The sequence below is a fragment of the Trachemys scripta genome, chromosome 15, assembly GCF_013100865.1.
Source record: "Trachemys scripta elegans isolate TJP31775 chromosome 15, CAS_Tse_1.0, whole genome shotgun sequence".
In the NCBI taxonomy this organism is placed as follows: domain Eukaryota; kingdom Metazoa; phylum Chordata; order Testudines; family Emydidae; genus Trachemys; species Trachemys scripta.
Genome location: NC_048312.1, coordinates 18,518,896 through 18,543,682, shown reverse-complemented (window position 1 = coordinate 18,543,682; position 24,787 = coordinate 18,518,896). Strand labels below are relative to the sequence as shown.

Here is a 24,787-nt window from a genome sequence, read left to right as displayed (position 1 = left end):
GAAATGCTATTTCTTTTATCATTTTTAGAGTGCAAATATTAGTAATAAAAAAATAATATAAAGTGAGCACTGGACACTTTGTATTCTGTGTTGTAATTGAAATCAATATATTTGAAAATGGAGAAAAACATCCAAAAATATTTAATAAATTTCAATTGGTATTCTATTGCTTAACAGTGCAATTAAAACTGCGATTAATTGCAATTAATTTTTTTAAACTGCAATTAATTTTTTGGTGTTAATTTTGAGAGTTAACTGCAATTAATCGACAGCCCCAAAGATTTTATGTAGGTCCTCTGGTGAAGCGGCTTGCAGCTGAGCCACCATCTGGCAGCACTGAGCAGTACCGCACTCAAGAGGAAAAGGAACAAGGGGAGAAAATGTTCTTGAGTCCTACTTTGACCTTTCAGAATTCCATCTGTTCTTTTGTGACCATTCACACATCACTCTCTGATTCAACAATGTCCTAATGTGAGCATATGAAAAAACCCTGCATCAAGTGAAATTGTGTAGCCAGTGTCAGAAATGAATCTGCTCCTTTTTGTATCAGCCTCTGCCTATTTTCATTTTATGAAGGCTGAAATTTAACTGTTAGTAGTAAACAATTCTTCCTATTCTAATAGCCTCAGTCCTGAAACTGATTTTTGGTTGCCTTTGAAGAGGAGAAGGGGTGCGTGAAAGGAGGAAATTAATTTTGACATGAATAGTTATTTTTAAAATAAATTATTTTCATGGGTCCTCCCAAAGATGCCTCAATAACATCCAGATCTTCTTCTAGCAACCCTGAACATGAATGGCCCAGCTTAAGATGTGGCTCCTGACAGTTTGACTGCTACTTTTAGTTACTACATACTGGTAAGCCTTGATTAGGTGATGAAGTGAGCAAAGCCTGGGCTGTGATTGACCATACTCATTCACAAAGAGAAAGAATATAGGTAGGGTTACCATATTTTAATTTAAAAAAAGGAGGACAGCCCACGGGGCCCTGGCCCCGCCCCAACTTCGCCCCTTCCCGCCCCAGCCCCTCCCAAACTCTGCCCCGTCCCCGCCCCTTCCTCAAAGTCCCTGCCCCAACTCTGCCCCCTCCCCTGAACGCTCCGCCCCCCTGCTCCTCCCCCTCCCCTGCTTCCCGCGAATCAAATGTTCGCAGGAAGCCTGAAACAGGGAGGTAGCAGGTAAGCTGGGGCTGGGGCGGGGCGCGGCCCAGCCCAGTCCGGCACCCCCGGGTGAGCGGCTCCCTCCGGCAGCCAACCAGCCCAGGCCAAGAGGCTCTGGCCCCAGCGTCTCCCGCCCGGCTCGGCTTGGGGCCTGGGGCGCCGGCCCTGGTTCCGGCCGAGCGGCTCCGGCCCACCCCGGCCCCAGCGGCTCCAGCCCGGACCCAAGCCCCACGGCCCCTCCCTCCCTATTTTCCCGGACATGTCCGGCTTTTTGGGATTTCCTCCCAGATGGGGATTTGAGGCCCAAAAAGCCGGACATGTCTGGGAAAATCTGGAGGTATGGTAACCCTAAATATAGGTAATTTTCTGGGAATTGGGGAGGGGAAGTTTATTGCGCTTTAAAAAAAATAAATAAATGGAGAGATACCTATCTCATAGAGCTGGAAGGGACCCTGAAAGGTCATCAAGTCCAGCCCCCTGCCTTCACTAGCGGGACCAAGTACTAATTTTGCCCCAGATCCCTAAGTGGCCCCCTCAAGGATTGAACTCACAACCCTGGGTTTAAGCAGGCCAATGCTCAAACCACTGAGCTATCCCTCCAACCCCATTATACCCTTGGATTAAAACAGGGATGGCCAAATACAGCCCACAGACTTATAACAGAGCCTGAGTTTATCCTTGTATTACAAATGAGGGTGGTCAGGCAAGGTTACAGATCCCAAAATGCTCTGCTCCATCCTGACCAACCATAAACAACATCTTAAAAATGAGGCAGATGCAATATGATCCATTCTGCGCAACTTGCGGGGCCCTCATGATCCTGGCAAATTGCCAGTGTGGCCCTCCGTTGACTAGCCTCATGGGAATGTTATCCTTTCACTGAGGGGAAAGCTAGTATGTACTGAAGTGCTTGTCTGCTCATATCTACTCACCATCACATAATACAAGCAAAATTGGTTTCAGTTATATTTGACCTACATTGAGGCTAACTTTCCAGCTATTCTCTGTATTATAAAAATATGATAGTGCATGGAAGCTATTTATCTCCTTATTTTAGGGAAAAGATATTATGAACATCAATATGGACAAGTTCCTGAAGATCAGACTCCAATTTGTCAGTCTGCTCACACATTTCACAGTCCATCTGTTTTCTTTCGATGATAGCTATGCAAAGCACCAGAGAAATTTACTTCAGAGACACGACGGTTGCTGATGTTTATTTTGATACTTCTGGTGAGTTTCAATATTTTCCATCTTTCACTATATCCCAACATTGCCTTTAATTGCTTCTTGTCAGCAGATTTTCAAGTTATCCCTCCTGGCTGTTTTCTCCCAGCTCCTTCATTATTTGACAACATTCCAGTCATGATATACTGCAGAAAGGAGGTATCAAAATGGGAAAGCAGTTGATGAAATTCAAAATAAAAGTCAGGTAGGGCTGTTATAGTACATGGCCAATGGCTAACTGAATAGTTTAAAAATCATTGCAGAAAGAGGGTAAGAATATATCTCAAGAATGAATCTCTTTTCTCTGCTAAGACATCTCATTTTATATACATCCCCAACAAAAGGACTCAACAATTTCACAAAGCTTATCAAGTTTCAGTCCAAATCTTTGAACTGTTCAAATTCTATTATATGCCATTACTCCCAGGGAGTAAAAGTTGAAAGAGAACTACAAAAGGTCAAAAAACAACAACAAAAATATGTTCTCACAAGAACTGTCCCCACAGTACTGACACTCACCAAGCCTGGGGGAGAAAGAAGTTTCCTTAGATTATTGAAGATGCTCCAAGATACCAAACAACACAGGCCCTGAGTGACTCAGCAAGTATGTAACCAGGTGTCTGACTAAGGATGCGAATAACCCCCATTGACTTGTATTGTACTATCCACATGGTGAAAGTTAGGCACATGCCTTGCTGAATTAGGATGACAGGTTGCTGCCTCCTTCATCTCTGTTAACGGGGCACAGTCCAGAAAATAGCATTATTCCATCTTAACCAGAATGAGCTTTGTTATTGCCTGGTAGAAGCCTAAGGATTCAGCTGAAACCATGTGATACACATGGGGAGGGGTTATGCTCACCTCCCTTGGACACATGTGAAGCCTTCAGGCTCCTGAGAGCTTGCCAACATAAACCCAGCTCTGGAGCACACTAGCTGGAGTGGGAAATAGTACAGTCCAGATGCAGATCAGTAAAACAAACTTTTTTTTTTTAAATTGTTTATTTAGCTTACGGAGATTGTTGAAAGGAAATGCCTTTCCAGAAATTCTAACCTAGAAATGCTAGGAAAGCCAGTGTAGCCAGAACAATGAGGAATATTTGTGGCACCTTAGAGACTAACAAATTTATTTGGGCAGAAGTTTTCGTGGGCTAAAACCCACTTAATCAGATGCATGGAGTGGAAAATACAGTAGGAAGACATATATACATAGTCCATGAAAAGATGGGGGTTGCCTTACCAATTCTAACGAGGCAATTCAATTAAAGTGGGCTATTATCAGCAGGAGGAAAAATCACTTTTGTAGTGGTAATCAGGGTGGCCCATTTCAAACAGTTGACAAGAAGGTGTGAGTAACACTAGTGGGAAAAATTAGTTTTTAGCTTGTGTAATGACCAGGGCCGGCTCCAGGCACCAGCCCAGCAAGCAGGTGCTTGGTGCGGCCAAGGGGAAGAGGTGGCACGTCGGGCTGTTTGGCGGCGGGTCCCTCTCGGAGGGAAGCACCTGCCGCTGAATTCCCACCGAAGAAGAAAGCGGCGCGGTAGAGCTGCTGCCAGAGTGCCGCCGATCGCAATTGCGATCGCGGGTTTTTTGTTTGTTTTTCCTACTGCTTGGGGCAGCAAAAACCCTGGAGCTGGTCCTGGTAATGACCCATCCACTCCCAGTCTTTATTCAGGCCTAATTTGACAGTGTCCAGTTTGCAGAACTCCAGTTCTGCAGTTTCTTGGAGTCTGTTTTTGAAGTTTTTTTGTTGAAAAATTGCCACTTTTAAGTCTGTTACTGAATGTCCAGGGAGGTTGAAGTGTTCTCTGACTGGTTTTTGAATGTTATAATTCTTGACGTCTGATACGTCCATTTATTCTTTTGCGTAGAGACTGTCCGGTTTGGCCAATGTACTATGCACCTGTGAATCATCTTCATCTCCTTTGCTTTCAGCTTCTGAGATGAAAGCCTAATTACAGTATTGGTCTTCCTCAAAAGAAGAGCTAGGCCGTGATTGTGGCTGAAGAACTTTTTCCCCCAGACACCACAACCCAACCACTAACTATTCAATGAGCTAAAACAGCACAGTGCTCATCTAGAAGGGATCCAGCCAATAACAGATCAGCAGCTAGCACAGACAGCTTTTTAGCTAGCTAACTATGGCCCCTATCACAATAGCATCCAAGCAACTCCTGATCATTGGTTAATTTAACCTGACACTACCCTGCTGAAATAGGAGAATATTACAATCCCCATTTTTCAGAAAGGGAATTAAGGTTCTGAAGGATTTGCCCAAGGTTACACAAAGAAACTGACAGAACCAGGATCTGAACCCCATGTCTTCTGAATTCCAGCCCACTACCTGCACTGAGAAGAATTTGGACTCAAGGGAGGGGCAAAAGGTCTAATTATCAACATCAGCAGAACCCCTTTCCTTTCCACTGGGGAAGGGGTAGGTCCAATGAAGGGAAGGAGATAAATATTGGGATGGAGGAATAGGGAGGAAGCTGGAGGGAAAGCTAAAGGTTACAGTGCAGAGATACAGGGGAAGGGAAAGTGGGGTATAGGGACAGGGTTAAGTTAGAGGAGGAGTGTGACGGGTTGGATCACAGAAACCCCCTTGGGAGCTGCCACCCGAGGTGCAAAGACTACCCCTGCTTCTGCTTTCCCTGCCAAGCTCAGGACTCCAGCACCCTGTCTTGCTGAGCCAGACACTCCCGTCTGGCTCCAGACACAGACCCAGGGTCTGAATCACTTGTCCCAAAGCTGCAAGTTTACCTGAAAACAGCTCGCAGTAGCGTGCTTGTCTTTAGCACTCAGATGCCCAACTCCCAATGGGGTCTAAACCCAGATAAATCCGTTTTACCCTGCATAAAGCTTATGCAGGGCAAACTCATAAATTGTTCGCCCTCTATAACACTGATAGAGAGATATGCACAGTTGTTTGCTCCCCCAGGTATTAATACATACTCTGAGTGAATTACTAAATAGAAAGTGATTTTATTAAATACAGACAGTAGGATTTAAGTGGTTCAAAGTAGTAACAGACAGAACAAAGTAAGTCACCAAGCAAAATAAAATAAAATGCGCAAATCTATGCCTAATCAAACTAAATACAGATAATCTCACCCTCAGAGATGCTTCAGTAAGTTTCTCTCAGACTGGACATCTTCCAGGCCTGGGCACAATCCTTTCCCCTGGTACAACTCTTGTTGCAGCTCAGGTGGTAGCTAGGGGATTCTTCATGATGGCTCCTCCCCCTCTCTCTTCTCTTCCCCCCTTTATATATCTTTTGCATAAGGCGGGAACTCTTTGTCTCTCTGGGTTTCCACCCCCCCTCACTGGAAAAGCACCAGGTTAAAGATGGATTCCAGTTCAGGTGACATGATCACATGTCACTGCAAGACTTCATTACTCACTTGCCAGCACACACATATACAGGAAGACTCACAGGTAAATACAGCCATCTGCAGACAATGGGAGTCATCAAGATTCCAAACCATCATTAATGGTCCACACTTTACACAATTACAATAGGCCCTCAGAGTTACATTTTATATTTCTAGTTTTAGATACAAGAGTGGTACATTTATACAAATCAGATGATCATACTCAGTAGATTATAAGCTTTGTAATGATACCTTACAAGAGACCTTTTGCATGAAGCATATCCCAGTTACGTTACATTCACTTATTACCGTATTTTCTCTAAAACCAGCTCAGTTACATTATATTGACTTATTATCAAGTTTTTATAAAACCATGTAGACTGCACAATGTCACAAAAACCATATAGACTGCACAACGTCACAAGGAGAATGCAGAATTAAAGTGACCACAGGAAGGGATTAAAACTCATGAGTAAATAGACTGGTATTGGTGAAACAAACAAAAACAAAATACATAAACATTAATCCTTGTGTGTTTTACTTAAAAACACATCTGATAAGTCTGGGTACAGCTTTACATAAATAAAGGCAAATGATAAACATTTTAAAATGAGAGATTAAAAACATCTCATGCAACTGCCTTTCTTTCACCCACTGCTATGTGCATGCATGTTGTCTATTTAGAGTGTAAACTCTTAAGGGCAATGTCCAGCACATTCTAGGGACAATGGACATTTTGGTTACACTATTTATAAATTCCAACCCCTCTCCTCTCCCTTCCTTGCCATGATGAAGGAAAAAGAAACCCAGAGTGTCTCAGTAGCACATTTCACATCTCTGTTGCCCCAATTGCTGTGAAAAACAGAAGGATGTCAGGGGTACTGACAAGACCAAACACTGTTGGAGGCAGCATGTCACCTGCTTATAGAGTGCTGGGCTCATCTTTGGATAGAACTGATTTTCCATAAACAGGAAAATCATATTTACAAATAAACTAATTAAGAAAGCTATACAAACCAAGAAAAACAGAATTAGGATGTCAATGAGGTCAGTTCTCCCACAAGGCATCAATGCACAGCAATGGGAATCTGTTTGCTAGGGACCTCCACTCCATCTACAGTGTAGTCACAGCCTGCTTGTTTTCCAACTAGGCCCTTTATAGCTGGTGCAGAGCTACCACGTTCTTGTATTTAGATAACCCTGCCCTTAGTGAGACATCCAGACAGCTTCCTAATAACAGTTTGGCAGCCCTCTTATTTTGGGGCCAACCCCATCTTTCTCTCAGCTCCAGGATTCTATAAATCTTATGTTCCCCTGGGGAAAAGGCACACTGAAGGAAATGAAAAATGGGAGAATTCCCTCTTTCCTGGAGGTTTGTGTGGTGGAGGGGGCGGGAGGGGAGTTGAGAATGATGAGAAAGAAGGGGCTGGGGGAGGAGAAGAGACACACAGCTGAGGTTAGGGTATCCGTTTCTTCCAAAAGGACATTCATTCTATTTTTTGCCGACATAACTGCATAAGCATTTCTCCTTCACCTTCCTTTCCCTTTCTCACTTCCAAGAATGCCAAAGATTCAGTTGTGGTCAAGGAAACCCATTAGGAGAGCATAAAAGGGAGAAAATACCTGGCCAGCCATAAAGAAAATACCCCCATACCTTCACATGAAGCCAGATAATTCTAGCAATTGTGAAAGAAATCTAAGTTTGCACATAAGTACAGTGAGCGGAGACCCAGAAGAGACTAGTGTACACAGTGCTTCTAACTTCTCTCCAACATCTCTGCTGTACTCTAGGATTTGTCTGTCACATTTACAAGGTGGGAGGACAGAGGGGTTCTCAACTCCGCATGGATCTCCTACAAACAGGAGGGACACAAGCGGACCTAGAATTGTAGTAGATACTTAAATTCTAAGCACCATTCTGATTCGTCTAAGAACTAGCTCCTCATTTCTACTGAGAATTTCTTGCAATAAGACCTTCAAAGGATCTTTCCTGTGGCACTAAGGTATTTAAATCCCTATCATACAGAGGTTTCCAAAATCTAGATTACTCTCCCCAAATACAAGTACTATCACTACCACGGTTAAAGGCACCTTCGAAAATACTGGTATGACCAGACTGGGGACCATGCCCTAAACTACATCCCTCCTAGTTTAAAGCTTGCAACACACTACATAATTTGATTGCCTTATTCCCTAAGAGCTGCCCCTTACACAGAATGTAGCCAACCTGTGATATTCACTGTTAGACTCAAATACTGTGGCAGGATTTTGATGTTTTTAAATGAAGTCTACATTTTATTACCAACAATTAAAGCTATGCATGTTAATTGAGGGCGTGCCAAACCCCACGATTCAGGTACCAGAGTGATCACCACAGAGTCAGGCAGAAATTCACCCCACTCTCAAAAGCATCTGCTACCAGGCACAGCAATCCCAATAGGCCCATGCATTGGAAATCCTAGTTTTCCTATATAGTATTAAGGGTTGTCGTTCAGCAGGAAATGATTGGTGAAGTTACAAGATTTGCTAGAGCATCTTCTTCCAGAGTTATAGTCCCTAAGAATGACACGATACTATAGCAGCTTATGGGAGTGGACAGAACGTTATTTATAACGGAAATATCCTCAGTTAAAGAATATCCTTTTCCTGGAAGAAATCCAATCAATATACTTTGATAGTGTCCAGCATCTGGCAACGATACTTTCATCCTGGAAATAAAATGCAACAAGTCTTCATGTACAATAAGCACCTTTATTGAGCATCTCACCATTCAATATAGATTCCATTTGACATCTTAAATTGCAGAATTATAATCCACTTTAATCTTTCATTAAGAAAGAAAGAGAGACTTCAATTTTGCTTGCATAAAAAAATTATTAAATCTGTGTGGTGTATAATTATGTTACTATTAAAAACAATGGCCAGGGCTGTAGTCAAATAATCGCGACCTGTAAGGCTGATGTCACACACATTTCAAAGCCAAAAACATTATCTTTTCTATGGACTTATCCATGTAAAAGGAACAACAAAAGTCAGTTTGTTCTGAAGGCTGAAGGGCTAGAAAAAGTATTTTCTATTTCCTAGTTTTACATAAGCTGAACATTCACAAAAGCTATTAAGCAGCAAAATATTTTACATTTCAATCATGGAAAAAAACTGAAATTTTAGACCTAAACAAGCTAAATTTTCAGAGTATTGTTTGCATACAATCTAAATACAGTAGCCTCAATACAGCAAAAGAGTTTCTTCTAGACATTCTGTATGTACACACAAAGTCGTAGGCCATGATCCTGCACTGAGTAGCATGCAGGCAGACCTGTGTGCCCAGGCAGAGCCCCAATGATTTCAGTCAGACTCAGCCTGTGCAGTTCCCAGTGCAAGAACAGGGCCTTAGAGCCTACATCTTGGCTGCCCTCAATTATTTAGTGCAGTTTTGGTTCAATGCTCAAGAACAGTTTTATAGGTTCAATTTATTTATAGGTTCCTTCATCATGGCAATTTATAGGTTTTACAAACCAATGGCCAGATCTATTTTTTTAAAAGAAGGCTGCTTATTGTCAAATCTATGCTCAGACAGATAAAAATTCTGAATAATCGGAATACCCCTAACCTCATTTAAAGAAATAAATCTTCCTACAAGGGAGCCTGTCTTACTTTATAAAGATGCCTGCATAGAAATTTTTGCAACCTTATTTTGATATAACACTAACTGCCACTCAAGCCAATAAACGGTGCCTAGTCTACAGTATTACCAGTAAAAAGAACAAAGAGTACTTGCGGCACCTTAGAGACTAACAAATGTATTTGGGCATAAGCTTTCGTGGGCTAAAACCCACTTCATCAGATACATGCAGTGGGAAATACAGTAGGAAGATATATATACGCACACACAGAGAACATGAAAAAAATGGGTGTTGCCATACCAGCTATAACGAGACTAATCAATTAAGGTGGGCTATTATCAGCAGGAGAAAAAAAACGTTTGTAGTGATAATCAGGATGGCCCATTTCCAACAGTTGACAAGAAGGTGTAAGTAATAGTAGAGGAAAAAATTAGCATGGAGAAATAGTTTTACTTTGTGTAATAACCCCTCCACTCCCAGTCTTTATTAAAGCCTAATTTAATGATGTCCAGTTTGCAAATTAATTCCAATTCAACAGTTTCTCGTTGGAGTCTGTTTTTGAAGTTCTGCTGTAAAGAAAGGCTAACAGGCACACTTAAGCAGAATAGCTGGTTGAACTGGCACTCACGGGTAAGCTTGCAGAATCATTTTTAAAAAGCTTAGGCCAACATGAAGGGGTAAGTTTCTCAATGGTATCCGACAGAAAGATGAAATGGTATTTTAGACAGGATCTAAAAGACTAGTTACAGAAATTAACCCTTCAGCAGCATGGGAAGGCAGAAATTTCTAGGAAAGAAAAAAAGTCAGTTTTTCAGTTATTTCCTCTTTTTGTAAAATAGTTTTTAGTCAGCAAGAGTTTCATCACTGTATTACAAAACACAGCATTGCTCTCTCACATTGTTAACGTTTATGTTCTTTAGCGGCAGACAGTGTAAAGTATTTTCTATGAAAGCTAGGAAAGGAGTTCAGGTTGCAGTCGATTTTAGTTTATGCTTAAACACAACTATCATCCGCACAAAAGAGCCCTAATGTGGAAAGCAACCCTTTAAAAAACGGGACCCTAGATGTAAGTAGAGCAGGAAGCCTGTAAACAATGAGGAAATAGCAGATGTCACCAACTGGCAACGGTGAATGGGGTAAAGAGATGAGAAATTAGGCCTTTGTAGAACTCCCACGTAATTCTGAGTTCCGGTTTGAAATGTGTAATGATCAAAATGTTCTAAAAGCCAAAGTAGATTCCTTATAGCAAAGGTCTCCCCCAAGGACACAAGCAGCTTTTAGTAAGGCTGATAAAACTACATTATTAAAAAAAAGTCCTGTTTTAAGAAGAAATAGAATTTATTTCACAAAATAAATTATGTCAGAAAGCATCCAAGTTAAACTAACAGATCTATTGCCATCACTGTTCGTATCCAAGCCCCATCTTCCTCTCATTTTTCAATATACATGAACACATAGCTGGATCTTCTAGCTACATTTCTTCTCCATTAGCTACAACTCAATGGAGAAAACTATTCAGCCTGCACGCTGATTACCAAGGTCTTGCTTTAGGAAAAAGTCTAGTTGCGGGGTAAGCATATTCACGTGAAGGCAGATTTCAAATACGTTAACAGTGTTACTAACTGGTAGTGGAATTTTCCACAAATTTTTAAACTCGGGATAGAATACATATACACACAGCTTGGGCGCATAAAAGAAAGATGCCTCTGTCAATCAGCACTGTGTTCTGGAAGTTCTATAGTAAGAAAACAAAAACCTCCCTCTCTCCTCTCCACATTTTTTTCTGATGAGTACTTAAATAAGCCATCAAAGGTAGGCAGGACAAACATTTGAATCTTCCTGCCTCTCTCATGCTTTCAGCTTTTTACAAGTTAATGATATCTGTTACTTCCTAAATAAATGCCTTAACATTAAGAAGAGACAGCTAATCACTCATGAATATCCTGGCAATAGGGGAAAAGCACTAGTAATGGTATGTATACACAAGGGCAGAAGACGTGTAGGTAGTAACAGGCTTTTTCAAAACTTCCAAATGGGAGATAAAAAGAAAATTAAAGGTAATGAAAGATATATGGCAGAATATTCTTATAATTGGCACCTGTGTGTTTCCAGCTGGTGGCAGCCACTTTCTTTGCAAAGTGATATTTGTGACACCAGCAGGGCAGGGTGCAGCATAAACTAGTTTTCAAATGGTTTCACATCAGAGAAATGTAATTACCAGGAGAACTAGAGGAGTTCTTTTCCAGTAACATTGCCCCCAATAGCAAGGAAGTTCAGATGGTTTAATGATTTACTTTCCTACACAGACTGTATAGAACAAGAGGGTTGAAAATTCTCTAAGTCCTTTATGCGCTAGAGGGAGTATGTTCACACCAAGGCAGAAGATGGGATTTTTAAGTGTTTGAACAAGTCTTTTTTTAAAAGGGAAAAATGTGTGAATTTAGTGATTATGAAAGGTACTGAATCAACAGACCTGGAAAACTTTGGTTTTCCATTTATCAACACAACATGAAGCACAGGGAACTATATACAATGCAAGTTTCTTCACAGTGTCAATCGATATGCCATGACAACCTGGAGGGACCAGGTGCAGCGAACGGGGTTTTAATTTGCTGGCCTCTCTGCTGGGACTGCCAACCAGGTTCTTACTGTCAAATGTGGTGGTGAATTTTGCGATATGGACACTTGTCCAGTAAGATCTGAATCGATATTATCTGCTCATTTTAGAGACGTCACCAATCAGGCAGATAGATGATGATCATTTGGTTGTTACCTTCCCACGGCTGTAGAATTAAAATGATTTTTGTTTAACAGTGTTATTTACAAAGGCATAAGGGGAAAAAAACCCAGCAGGTGGATTCCAATTTGGATTTGGAAAACTGGAAGTAATTAAAACATTGGTCATCTGTAGGAACTAAAAACTGCAAAGCCAGAGAGCTGGAGAGCATGTAGGTATATGTGCAAGTTTAATTTCTCAACAATGGTGATGGGGGTGGAAGAAATAGTCATCACATAAGACTATGGCATGAGCTCCCCCACTCCACCTTTCCTATTTCAAAACATTAAAAATTTTAAAATTGAATTACTAGTCCAAATTTCCATTTTTAAGAGAGATGCTGCTGTTCAAATAGCCACTTACTCAGTAGGCTGGTGAAAAGCAGCACATAAAGGACAACCGCCACCATCAGTGGAGGATTTTTGAGAGTGCAGAATCACTTCCCCCTAGGCACAGTGTTGGCACAGTGTTAGTACCAGCATCACTGCATGTCACATTTGACAACTATTCCAGTTGTTTGGAGACCTCTGAGATTCCTCAGGAACAAACACAGAAATGCTAGGGGACATCATTCAGAATTATTTTTACAGCTGGTAATCTGTATGTTTACATATAGCTATTTTTAAATTCTTAAACAATTCCTTGCAAAACAGGTGCAAAATTTAGTTATTTTCTTTGCCACAGTTCTAAGTGTAAGGGCATTGAAACATGTAGACTGAAAATTCCTATATGCACATGGCACATCATAATACAAATGAGCAGGTATCCAGAGTGAAGGATTGCAACCAGATGCAGAAAGATGTGCTGTCCAATGTACACATATGTATATATTAAGAAGTGTTTTAAGATCTTATGTTGCACTCAAAATTCTGCAATTTTAATGATAGCTAAGCCACTGAAAGTAAGAAATGGATATTGCCCAAGATTTAAAACAAAAAAAACAAAGAAAACCCCCAGCAAGATAAACATCCAAGAAGATCTTACACTGTAGGAAAGAATTTCTGAGAAGTCTTTAAAGTTGTCGGATTTTTCTTTCAGTGCTTGTAATACTGACATCCAGTTTGTCTACTTTTCCAGTTAGCCGATCAAGAATGTCATCCTGCTCATCAATTTCTGTCTGCAGACCCAAAGCCAGGTTTTTCAGACGGCCTAGCCCAGAGGACATGTCATCTGCCAATGGAGAGAGGGAGTATGAAGGTTCAAACAGCAGGAATTACAAGATATAGGGTGCCATTTAAATGGGTGCTGTCAAAATTCCCCCCATTTCCCCCAAAACCTTTAATTAAACCAAGTGTCAGTGAAAGCTGCTTAACTATTCCCCTACAATATTTGCAACACAAATGTTACAACACTGGTAGTGCATTGGTACCTGAAAAGTGACTCATCTATTTTCATTGCTCAAAGTGAGTACATTGTAAACTAAAAGACACAATAAATGGTGAAAACTAAATTTGATCTTTATAAACCAAGGTATTTGTCGTATCTAAAATACATTTAAACATGTTAACTTTCTCCCTTTACTTTAAGGATGGATATATTTTTTCCTTGCCTCTGTACATTTGACACCCTAACATGAGTAGTCTCTCAACACAGTTAGTTCTTTAAACTGATATTTATTGTCAAGAAAGATCAAAATATACAGGTGTAAAAATGGTTAATTCTATAAATCCCCAATCCTTGCAGTACACCCACTTTCTGTACACGGATTTTTAGAGCATTTCCTTCCATAAGGTACACGTTTGTTTAATGTGGATGAGCAGGTTTACTTGTTCCCATATCCTAGAATGTGTTCTTTGAAGTACTTAGCTGCAGAAAAGCCGTTTATTGCACAACTGGCTGGCAGAAATGTTTTGGAAACTAACAAATTCAGAATGAGGTGGGAGTAGAACAGTTGTTATATCTATCCTAACATTTTTGGCTCAGCTTCCTGATTCTTCATGTATTTGTTTTCTTCCACATCACTCTTTCCAGGTCAGACAGAGCAGACAACTACAGAGGCATTTTATACAGAATAAAACAGATTACGATTGTACTTTCTTCAGAGATATATGCAGAAAGATAATAAAATCCACACATTAAGGATTTCATTCCTTCCAATTTGTTCCGTTTTCTCCAGAATTTTAAGCTCATTAAAATAAAGTTAAGTATTTGCTTATGAAGGCTTCAGAATCCAAATTGATGCACTACTGACATTCATATAAATTCAATCATTCTATGCAAAATAAACGGTACAGTCTACATTACAGGAGACTATGGTATTCATATTTTTGGTATTTAAATGCTAACATGGGTATTTCCTCACTGGTATTCTTATCAGTAATACCCAGCTAATGTGCTTTTTCAGCATAGCCGGATGAACCTGCTTGGCCCTGTTCCATTCATTTGAAGAGATGTTGCATAGGAATATCTGCACAGCAATTGGTTAAACATACAGCAGATATTAATTTGATGTAGTCAAAGGCAAGATATTTAAATTACGCAAAGTAGCAACTGGTATCAGGTTAAAGTTTTGGGATGACTGTGGTGCGGCTTTCTTTAAAAAATAAATTGTTCAGCAGTTCAGTAACCAAACATCTTTGAATAATTGTTTTTGTCTTAGTGAAGTCCAATACTGAAAGAAAAGCCATAAGAGCACAGGGAACAGAAAATGCTGAGACCCCAGCAGGGATACCCCATTGCAGATGTTAGTTTCCATACAGATTTATATTATTGAAACTGGCTAGGATTATTGCAATCTATAGCTGGTTTTACATTAAAAGCATTTTTAACTCAGATCTATTACTAACCTGTGTCATCTGTCCTACAACAGTCTGCCATCTGGTCAAAATCCATTTTGGACAAGAAGTGGACCATTAAAATTCATAGTATGTGGACTTAATCCTGAAGACTGGCCTAAAGCATGTAGCAGATCTACCAGGCAGAAACTTTTGAAATAGAAACTGCATACACAGAGGATCTTTTATGATCAAAGGTCTGTGTGTGAACTACAAGTTTTAAGGACAGAGCTAGCCGGGAATAGACTGCTCTGAATTCTCTCAGGCTGTAAACAGCAAGATATGTAAATCATGTTAAGTCACAGAACTTCCATTTCTAACTCACCTAAGTTGGTGTCAATTTTCTGGTGGTAAGCTCGGAGATGTTGATTCTTTGGATAAACATCGGGTTGGACAGAAGATTCTGAATTGGTTCCACTGAAATCATCGTCTGTTAACAACATAAGACATTTCTAGTCCACATAAATAAACAAAGGAATGGTTCAGAACTATTAAGAATTGCTCTAGCTGACTGACAGCTGGCTTTCTGTCATCTGACTCTGTCAGTGAGACCTAATAGATTCAATCCAACATCACTATCAGTAGGTCTAGCTTTATGATATGCAGAGATACAAGTTTGCAAGTGGATTTCCTGGTTGTAAATTAAAGCAGTAACTAAAGTCTGTGTGTTGCTTTCTGTAGTTCTGTTACTTAGCTGGGAAAAAAACTGGACCACAAAAGCCAAACAGTGCCCCTTAAGGGCAAGTCACTAGGAAGCTCTTGTACCCTCTAGTGGTCAGCTTTCATATGTTGGAGATCTATTTAGATGTTTTAAACGCAAGAAATCCCAAATGTTGTGTTTGCTTTTTAACTGAAAGGCTTCTAGCCTTCTGTTGTAAATTAATGCTTTGCTATCTTCAGAGTGAAGCTCTCTAATCTGTTGGCAGACAAACAAGAGCGAACCAGAAGTGTCATTTCTGCACCCCATATAACAAGGTAAATGCTAAGTGGTGAAATTAACCATTTAAGTGCCAAACACCAAGTTCACACAATTATACTCAATTGTTATGTTTTCAGCGTGCATTAGATCAGTAAGGTACAGCGTTGCTTTATTTATAGATCTAGTTCAAAGACTTCAGTATTTTCTAACCCTCACAAATATAAATGAAAACTAGTTATAAAATGGGCCCTTATTTAAAGCAGGCTATGGCCATTCAGCACCAGACAACATTAGCTGAAGTTTGCTTAGGGCTGGTCCACACTTAGTCCGGACTTCGGACTAAGGTACGCAAATTCAGCTACGTTAATAACGTAGCTGAATTCGAAGTACCTTACTCCGGACTTACCGCGGTCCAGACGCGGCCGGAAGTCTCCCCCCGTCGACGCCGCGTACTCTTCTCGGCGAGCTGGAGTACCGGCGCCGATTGTGAGCACTTCCGGGTTCGATCCGGGATCGATTTATCGCGTCTTAACCAGACGCGATAAATCGATCCCAGAACATCGATGGCGTGCCTCCGGACCAGCCGGTAAGTGAAGACTAGGCCTTAGTATAAGAGCAAGGGACAGAACAAAAGCCTACATGCTATTTTGTATGAATAAGATGCGTCTCCTGGACCAGGGTTAGCTACGTCTGTACTGATAAGGGAATCAGCCACATCTGAAAGCTGTGGTAAGACAGGGTTCAAATATGCTCCTTCTGAACCATTTTTAGTCATTTGACAGAGACAGGATATGGCTATACTTGAACACACTAGGTAGGTTCTTGTACACTGCTTAGGCTGCATCTGCAGGAGGAAGGAACGGTGCTGAATTTTGCAAGCTTCTAACCCTCTTTATTGTTAGCATCTAATGTGATGATATTCTTTCCAGAAAGGCTAAATAGACACAGCTCTAAGCTATGTAAAGTATACCCAAAGTGATGGGCAACATCAAATAAATTAACAAACCAGAATTACGCAGCTTCCTTAAATTTGGATGACTCTCCTGGTACTTTGACTCCTGTTCTTTACTAAAGACCATGGCTTCTTTTAATCTGGTGAGAGAAAAAATAAAGAAGAAATATTCTTGGTGCCCACTGGTTGAACTCTGTACCGACTGAACAGAATTAGGCCCCATATTCCTTTAAGAACAGCTAACTGCTTCTTACTTAGAACCAGTTCCCCTTCTCTTGACATTCGTTTTTAACCTTACATGGCTCAATCATGCCCCCTCTGAAGTCAACAGCAAAATTCCTATAAACTTCTGTGGGAACAGAATCAAGCCCTCAGTCTTTACCAGTAGAGGCACTCGCCAAGACATATAGCCAAATACCATACACTAACCTGTCCTCTCTCCCCCCGAAACAACAATACACGTACAATGTTGCTGTGTTATTCACACATTGCTGCTTCTTTGAAAGTGAATGTCACATGGTTCTGCTCTAAGAAGTCAGTTAGCTTAACTTTTGTTTGTTTTTATTCAGAGTTGTTAGTAAATTGGGAAGAGAAATAGTTCAAGACCACATGATATTTAAGAGGGAGTTTTTCAGAATGCTTGATTAAGGCAGGGGTCCAGCTCTGGATTTCCCCCCCCCCCCCCCCCCCCCCCCCCTTTTTTTTTTTTTTTTTTTTTTTTTTTTTTTTTAAAAGCTGGTACGCAAATTTACAAGGCTGTACAGCTACAAACCTCTACACAGTTCCCATTAAAGGAACTTTCTAGATAATATGAAATCATTCTTACCACAAGTACCAAAAAAAAATAAAAAACAAACAAAAACCCACAGAACTTTTTAGCAAAAGCATCAGAAAAGAAAATAGTCACCATCTTGCTAATTTACAACGTACAACTGAAAAAACCTGCTTTCCCATTACAAGTCATTGGAGAACTGGAACATTTCAGAACTACCGTAAGGCAAATTCTATAACAACTAAAATTGAATCATTTTTATTTTAGATCAGCCAAATTTAATATAGTTTCTTACCATCCTGTGATGATACTGATTCTCTAGAGATCATGAAAAACACTTAGCACACATACAGCACTTTTGTCTTCAAATATTCACTTTTAAATATTCAATTTTCTTATTACCCCATGAAATATATCTGCATGTACCAGTACAAACTCGCAGCAATACGATTTCCACGACTAAGGCTTAAACATTTTCATTCTTCCAAATTTTAAAATCAAGTTAGAAAATTAAAGATTTAGCTGCCTTTTACATATAATGAACAAGTTATTTTGCAAATATTTTTTGCAATATTTGACTGATTGTCCATTTAAGTATTGAAGACTTTTCATATTTAGTGGGCAGAAACGCATGCTGATTTGATCAAAATTCCAGAGGCTTATATTTATTAGTATAGAGTACTGAAGTATGTGCTAGGAGATCACAATACAGATGAAATACTTGGTCATTGACCTGAAGAGCTTACAAACTAAAGCCTCAACACTGCAGTCTGGTCCCTATGCAGACTCCAGCGCAGAATTGGGGTTCAATATCAGACACAGCACAACAGAGTAGAAGTCAGTAAGATGACCATTACTCAGGCTAGTACACAGCATGGAATAAAGGAGAATGGAGGTTATGTTATTTAAACTAAAATGTGTTGGCTTCTTCTAAATTGTGCAAGAAGTAGGTTTTAAGAAGGAATCTGAATAGAGAAGGGGATAGTGGCCTTGCAGATCATCTCAAGAAAGCTATTCCTGCCATAGGGGTGGCATGATGGAGTAGTGTTCTATTTGTCTACACCTTGCAGTGCACAGAATCAGTTTGCAAGACTTCTCTGCTAAGAGGCAGGTCTCCCTGCCAACCATAGATGACTCATGCCTCCCCATACTGGGAGGTGGAAGGGGCACAATCTAAAGAGGAGGACACATGACCATCCCACATGTTTCTTTTGCCCAGTGACACCCTCCTCTGCCCTGCAACCAGCCTGGGTGCTCTCCCCGTCCCATGTCACATGTGGGGGCTGCTTGGGACTGGGGCCAAGCATGCTAGGGGGCAGGTGCAGTGGCAGAACAGAGCCCTTCTCCCTCTTCCAAAGGCCAATCTAGGGCAATGGCAATTGTGAAAAAGGATGAATAAAACCCCACATGCCCCACCTATGCCCCGCCTCTGCTGCCAACTCCAGCTGACCACTACTACTCTTAAAATTCTCATTGTACTCACCGGCTGTTTCCTTGGTACTCAGGGGCTCCATTCTGCTCAGGCTTGGTCTCTGGAGGTTTCGATTTGAAGTAGTTTACAAAACCACCGAAGACACTCTTAATGTTGTTTATGTGTCTCTGACTAATCTTTAAATCCTGGTCCATTTTATCCACCATTCGTTCAGTGCGCTTTAATGCCTCACCCTGACGTACAAGTTCCTAAAGGGAAATTAACAGAAAAACGGAAGTCAGTCAAGTCAAGGGATTGTGATGTCAATGGTTTTAACATTTAGGAATAAGATTTCAAAAGCTGCATTTCCCCTTTTCAGTCTGTAGTGGGCTGTGTTTTATGGATAATTATATAGAATTGCTATACGTCTCCTTAGCATATAAGAGATCCTCTTTGTTTATCACACATGCATTTAAAGTGTCACAGCTTTAAGATACTGCTCTTACTCAGGAGAGCCAGTTAGATGGAAACAGGAAGCCAGAATAATGAATCCTTCCTGAAGTTTGAGTTAAGCCCTCCTTGCTTACATATGTCTAGTCTACTGAACAAGTTATATTCACCCCCCTCCATGACATGCTACTTCCAACATTTTGTAACTTTTTTTCCTCTAATTTATATTATATATGTGGAAATTTTATATAAAATTTCAATTTCCTGGCCCATCAACTACTATGACGATATACCACAGCTTTGTGAAATACATGTAAATTTAAGAAGCTATTTTATTCTCATTCTACCTGCAGAATTTTCATTAATGTTAATGGGAGATTTTCACAAGAATCAAGGATAAATATAGTGTAAATTTTCTTACATTTTAAACCCATTGTTCTCCAGGCTCTAACTTTCCTTTATGCAATTGTTATTTATATTATGCTGGTGCCTAGAGGCCTCAACTGACCTTGGGGCCCACTGCACAAGGCACTGTTTGAAGTCCCTGAAGAGTTTATAGTCTAAAGAGACAGACAAACGGTGATGGGAAAGAGAGGCACAAAAAGAAGGGACTTGGGCAAGATCACACAGCAGGTCACTGGCAGAGTCAAGAACAGAACATGGCTCTCCTAGGTCCCAGCCTAGTGCTATATCCACTAGACCATGCTGCCTCATACCATATTTAATTATGTATGCAGCAATTCCTAATGTGGATGATGAAAGTGACAAATAGAAACGGTCCAGATTTGAACCACTCTACCTGCTAGTACAAATGTTGCAGTTGTAAGCAGGCTATGATCAGGAATCAAACCAGCATCTCTCTAAGCTCTCTGGCCCGCCACCCAAAGGGACTGCTTCTTACTGCTCCATGAAAATGGAGAAGCAGAATTAGTTTCACTTTCCTATTCCTTAGTACAAGCTCAGTAGAAAAGTGGAAACAACAGGATTCCTTATTAATTTAATTGTGTCTTCAGCATTAGATGCATGCAAACAAAAGTGACAAGAACTTGACGATTACATTTCAGGGTGGTGGCAATTGTGAAAAAGGATGACTAAAAGCTTCCAGGAAGAGGAGGAGAACCAAAAAAAGAGAAAGCAAAAAATGCAAAGAGACAGAGGAAAACAGACATGCTTGAACAAAAAAGTGCCTCTTTCTCCCTGAAGTATTTCTAAGGCCTCCAGCCCTGTGGCACTAAAATCAAGAACTGCCAACTCCAGCTCAAGGCAACTGTAGCCTTCATTAGCTCCACAATTCTTATTAAGACATGCCAACTTCCTGCCACCTACTGTGAACAACATCTAGAAACTTGTTATAGTCACAATTTTTATCAGGTCCTAACACCTTTATCTGCCCTTGCTAAGGTATGTTACATTGTACCATGGAAGTACAGAGCTGAAAAGAGATTACCAATGTAGAATCTACGCTAGTGAGGCAAGTAATGCTGTTAGAATTATTTCAATTCCTGGTTGACATTTTCACTAACAAAGGGTATCATTTTCACACTAAGAGTCTGCACTAGGTCATTCAGAAAGGATCCACTGATAGAAAAATGTTAGTGTTATTTTCTTATAAGAGTCTTTTCTGCATTAACTGATTCCTACAGCCTATGGTTTTAAAATTCTAAAGCACACAGGTATGCAGTTTGATATTTCAATGGCTTAAAGATACGCAGCCAGAATCCATCTGTTTGCAGTTGCATTAATGAAAAACAGAACTGCTGTCCATATTCTCTCCTAGATTTACGGAATTTTAGATGAGTAGTCTTGCAGTGTCTTTTTATTTTACGTTTCCCCACTCAAGCAACCAGTTCTGTGACATTCAGACTCTACCATTAACACTAAATCAGGCTTACATTGCAAATTTCTTTCAGATTTTCGGTAACAGACCAAATTGTTTTGTGATAAGGGTTGGATTTTTCCTTTCACTACTAGAGGATTTTTATTATCTCTCAAAGTGTGTATATTGAAGAGTTCACCATCTAAATCAAGTTACTCACGCAATTTATTATAGACAATTATATGACTTGTGTATATGCATTCCCTCAGAATAGTATATGTAAACAAATTACTATCATTTGAGCAAACATCCTCCCTCAACAGATGATGCAGCCCAGAAGACCAAATTAATGACTCTAAATACTTGGAACAAGTATCATCACCACTTATTCTGAAACATCTCCATCAGACTAAGGGAAATGATTAACAGGGATGAGTCTAAGCACATTGCATCAAGTGCTGTATTAGTTTCAGGCCACAACTTACCAGGAAAAAGAAGGTCTATCAGACTTTACACAGGTAGAACAATCATTTTCATTAAACAATTGTGGTAACAGAATACCTGCATAGGTTTTGCTAATTTTTAACTGGCATTTTTATCAAAATACATATCAGACTAATGTTATCAGAGTCTTAATCAGACTCTATAAAGGAAAGCTTTATTGTGAGAACTCAGGTATGCTTTCCTCAAGACTTTAAAGAAGCCAAGGAAGCTGCAACTTGGATTTAAAAAAACAAACAAACAAAAAAACTAATTAACAGCTTCTTTGTCATTATCACCTCCCAGCCCCGGCAACAATGAACAGTTTCTACAGACTACCAAGAGAAACTAATAGAAGTGTTTGATAAAAGACCTATAATGTTTTCACTTTAAACCCCCTTAAATACAGTTTATAAAGCAGTTCACCATGACAGCAGGGAAAATATTGGCAGGCACTTTTATTTAAGGCTTTTTAAGGTATTGAACTAGATTTTTTCCTGGTTTCAGGTGTTTTTGAAGTTTGTGTAGACTACTCAGACATTTAATAAGACCAGTAGGCCACTATGGACCCTTTTGATAGGGTTAGTTAAAAACAGAAGCCACTCAGCATGAAAATATTGTCACAATCAAACTTGTCCCCTGAGCCTGCACTCATTTAGACCCATGTTACTCTACTGAGGAAAGTTACACACATGTTTAAATGTTTACAAGATCTGGTCCTTACCGATCTCTTTATGTTTAGTGTTAATATTGGTGAGTCAGTCTAATAGGTGACTAAATAAACCAAAAGGGCACTTATGTAAAGTTTTGATTATATCTGGTATAAAAATCAATATTACTGTTATTAAGAACTTACCTCTGATGTGGCTACTCCAATTTGCTCAGATTCATAAATGAGGGAAAGAGATCTATTAGTGCTGGCCTCTGTGGCCTGAGCCCGCCTCAGAACTTCCTGCTGAAGATACCTCTGTTTGTCTGTAGCCTCCCTATGTTGCCTTTCAGTAGGGTCATCAAAGATGTCATTTCCATTGTTCCACTTTACTGGCTTCAAACCTTCATCATCATCATCATCAAAGGGATTATAGTTTTTCGTGTAAGATGACATAATGCCAATTCCTGTTTTCTCCCTTTGCTATAGTGTGAGTGAAACTAGAGATAAGTGAGGTTGGAGTCACACTGGTATTCCCAGGGCCTACAGCAATTGCTTAGTTTCAGAGGAATTGAACCTCAACAGGATGAAAGATCTTTACCTGTAAAGGAAACAGTTTTTACTTATCTTTAGAACACTGAGTTAAGAAAAACTTCAGAGTGGTAGCTGTATTATTATATATCAGCAAAAAGAACGAGGAGTACTTGTGGCACCTTAGAGATTAACAAATTTATTTGGGCATAAACTTTTGTGGGCTAAAACCCACTTCATCGGCTGCATGCAGTGGAAAATACAGTGGGAAGATATATCTACACAGAGAACATACCATACGTACCAACTCTAACGAGACTAATCAATTAAGGTGGGCTATTATCAGGAGAAAAAAAAAACTTTTGTAGTGATAATCAGGATGGCCCATTTAATAATAAATAAATTTGTTCGTCTCTAAGGTGCCACAAGTACTCCTCATTCTTTTTAAGAAAAACTGTTCACTAAGGTATAAAAATATAAGCTGTGATATGAGCCACAGAAGATACATAAGGGAGAGAGGAGCACATACATTATATATCTGGGTGGGAAACTGCATCTTGGTATTTCAGTCACATACACTGATCCTCTGCACATAATCCTGCAGGGCCCTTCCTCCTACCAGTAGAACAAACACCTCTTCTGGGACACAATGGATCTCTCCATTGTAAGGTAAAACATCTGTGCAGGCAACTGGAAATTCTCAGGGGCTGGTTCAAGACTGTGGAACAGACTCCCACAGGATCTGCACACCATCATAGATCGCACCACCTTCTGTTTCACGCACAACAGGTACTTATTTAACATTACTTTTGCTAACACTTACAGCACAGTGTACACAGAATTTATAAAACAAAACATTACACTGCACATTCAATTTTCCCCTGCGGAAGAGGATGAGAGAAAGAATGAGCCACACGTGACAGATATTAGTCACGTTGCTTAATACACTACTAGAAGGGGCTCAGATACTACGGTGAGGAGGCTGTTCTCTACAGGTTCTTATCCTGACTAAACAAATCACAGTAGATGTCTCTCTCCTTTGCTATTTAAAACGGGGAGGGGGAGCGGCGGGGAAAGGAGTCGGCATTACCCTTTGACAAGCAAAGTAATTCCAGACACAAAGCTACTGCAGTTGCCCTGGCATTCAGCTTGTTTTCATAGATACCACGAGACAGCTAAAGCCTCTCTCTCCTGGAGCCTCCCGCTAGCGAGCTCTCGCCTTCTCCTCGCGGACCTGTCACGCGGCAGACGGGAGAGCCTTCTCCTCGGCAGCTCCGCCGGGGACGGGGCTCTTCCCGGTCTCGGCCCCGATCCCCAGCTCGGCCCCGCTGTGGGCCGCTCCCCGGGAAGCGCTCGGGAATCACTCCGCCAGCACCACCCCGGGGTACGTGTGTATCCTCGCCCCACACTGCTGGGCCGGGGGGGGGTCTGAACCCCGGACAGACGCGGCGCGGTCCCTTCTCCCCAGCCCCCCCCATACCGCCCCCCCGCCGCCCATCGGGGGCCCCCCACGCCCCTTCCGTCTCCGAGACGCCCCCACTCCCGGCGCTCCGGGCCCCAACCCCTCGGAGCGGGGACACCGCCCCCCGCAGGGGCCAGGGAGCCGCTTCCCCCGAGGGGCCTTGCGACCGAGATCACCTCTGGCCTCGCTCCCGCGGTGAGGGGCCGAGCCGGGCCGCCGGTCCTCACTCACCCGCTGCCACCGCCAACGACCCCGACTCCCGCCCGAGGGGTGCCAGCACCCGCCGGGCTCCTCCACCCCGTGACTACTGGCTTAAACCATCGCTGCCCCTGCGCAGGGGAAGCGGCTGGAATAAACTATCACTACCCGCGGGCGGGGGTGTGCGTGCAACCATTCTAGGCTGGGGAAGCGGGAACCT

The 24,787-nt window shown here is 41.1% G+C and overlaps 1 protein-coding gene across 4 annotated transcripts; it reads right to left on the bottom strand.

Moving 5' to 3' along the window:
* Nucleotides 1–2,028: 2,028 nt before the first annotated feature.
* Nucleotides 2,029–24,767, bottom strand: SNAP29 (synaptosome associated protein 29). 4 transcript variants are annotated; one of them, XM_034791050.1, is made up of 7 exons: nt 24,546–24,767; nt 22,584–22,977; nt 19,054–19,250; nt 16,853–16,938; nt 15,253–15,357; nt 13,138–13,323; nt 2,029–2,530 (listed from the first exon to the last, which is right to left on the bottom strand). In XM_034791050.1, the coding sequence occupies exons 2-6, from the start codon at nt 22,830–22,832 to the stop codon at nt 13,166–13,168; spliced, it is 795 nt and encodes a 264-aa protein (XP_034646941.1). In that variant the 5' UTR covers nt 22,833–22,977; nt 24,546–24,767; the 3' UTR covers nt 2,029–2,530; nt 13,138–13,165. The 4 variants fall into 4 exon arrangements, with proteins under 4 accessions (XP_034646941.1, XP_034646939.1, XP_034646940.1 ...); XM_034791048.1 differs by lacking the exon at nt 2,029–2,530 and having other exon boundaries at nt 9,820–13,323; nt 24,546–24,766; XM_034791049.1 differs by lacking the exon at nt 2,029–2,530 and having other exon boundaries at nt 9,820–13,323; nt 24,601–24,766.
* Between the last annotated feature and the right edge of the window lie 20 nt (nt 24,768–24,787).

Excerpts from the sequence above, each read along its gene's own strand:
- SNAP29 (XM_034791050.1), bottom strand. The coding sequence starts at position 22,832 with ATGTCATCTTACACGAAAAACTATAATCCCTTTGATGATGATGATGAT. Across the intron at positions 16,939-19,053 it reads GAGTACCAAGGAAACAGCCG|ATTAAAAGAAGCCATGGTCT; the intron begins GTGAGTACAATG and ends TTCTCTCACCAG. Across the intron at positions 15,358-16,852 it reads AAGGAAGCTGCGTAATTCTG|ACGATGATTTCAGTGGAACC; the intron begins GTTTGTTAATTT and ends TGTTGTTAACAG.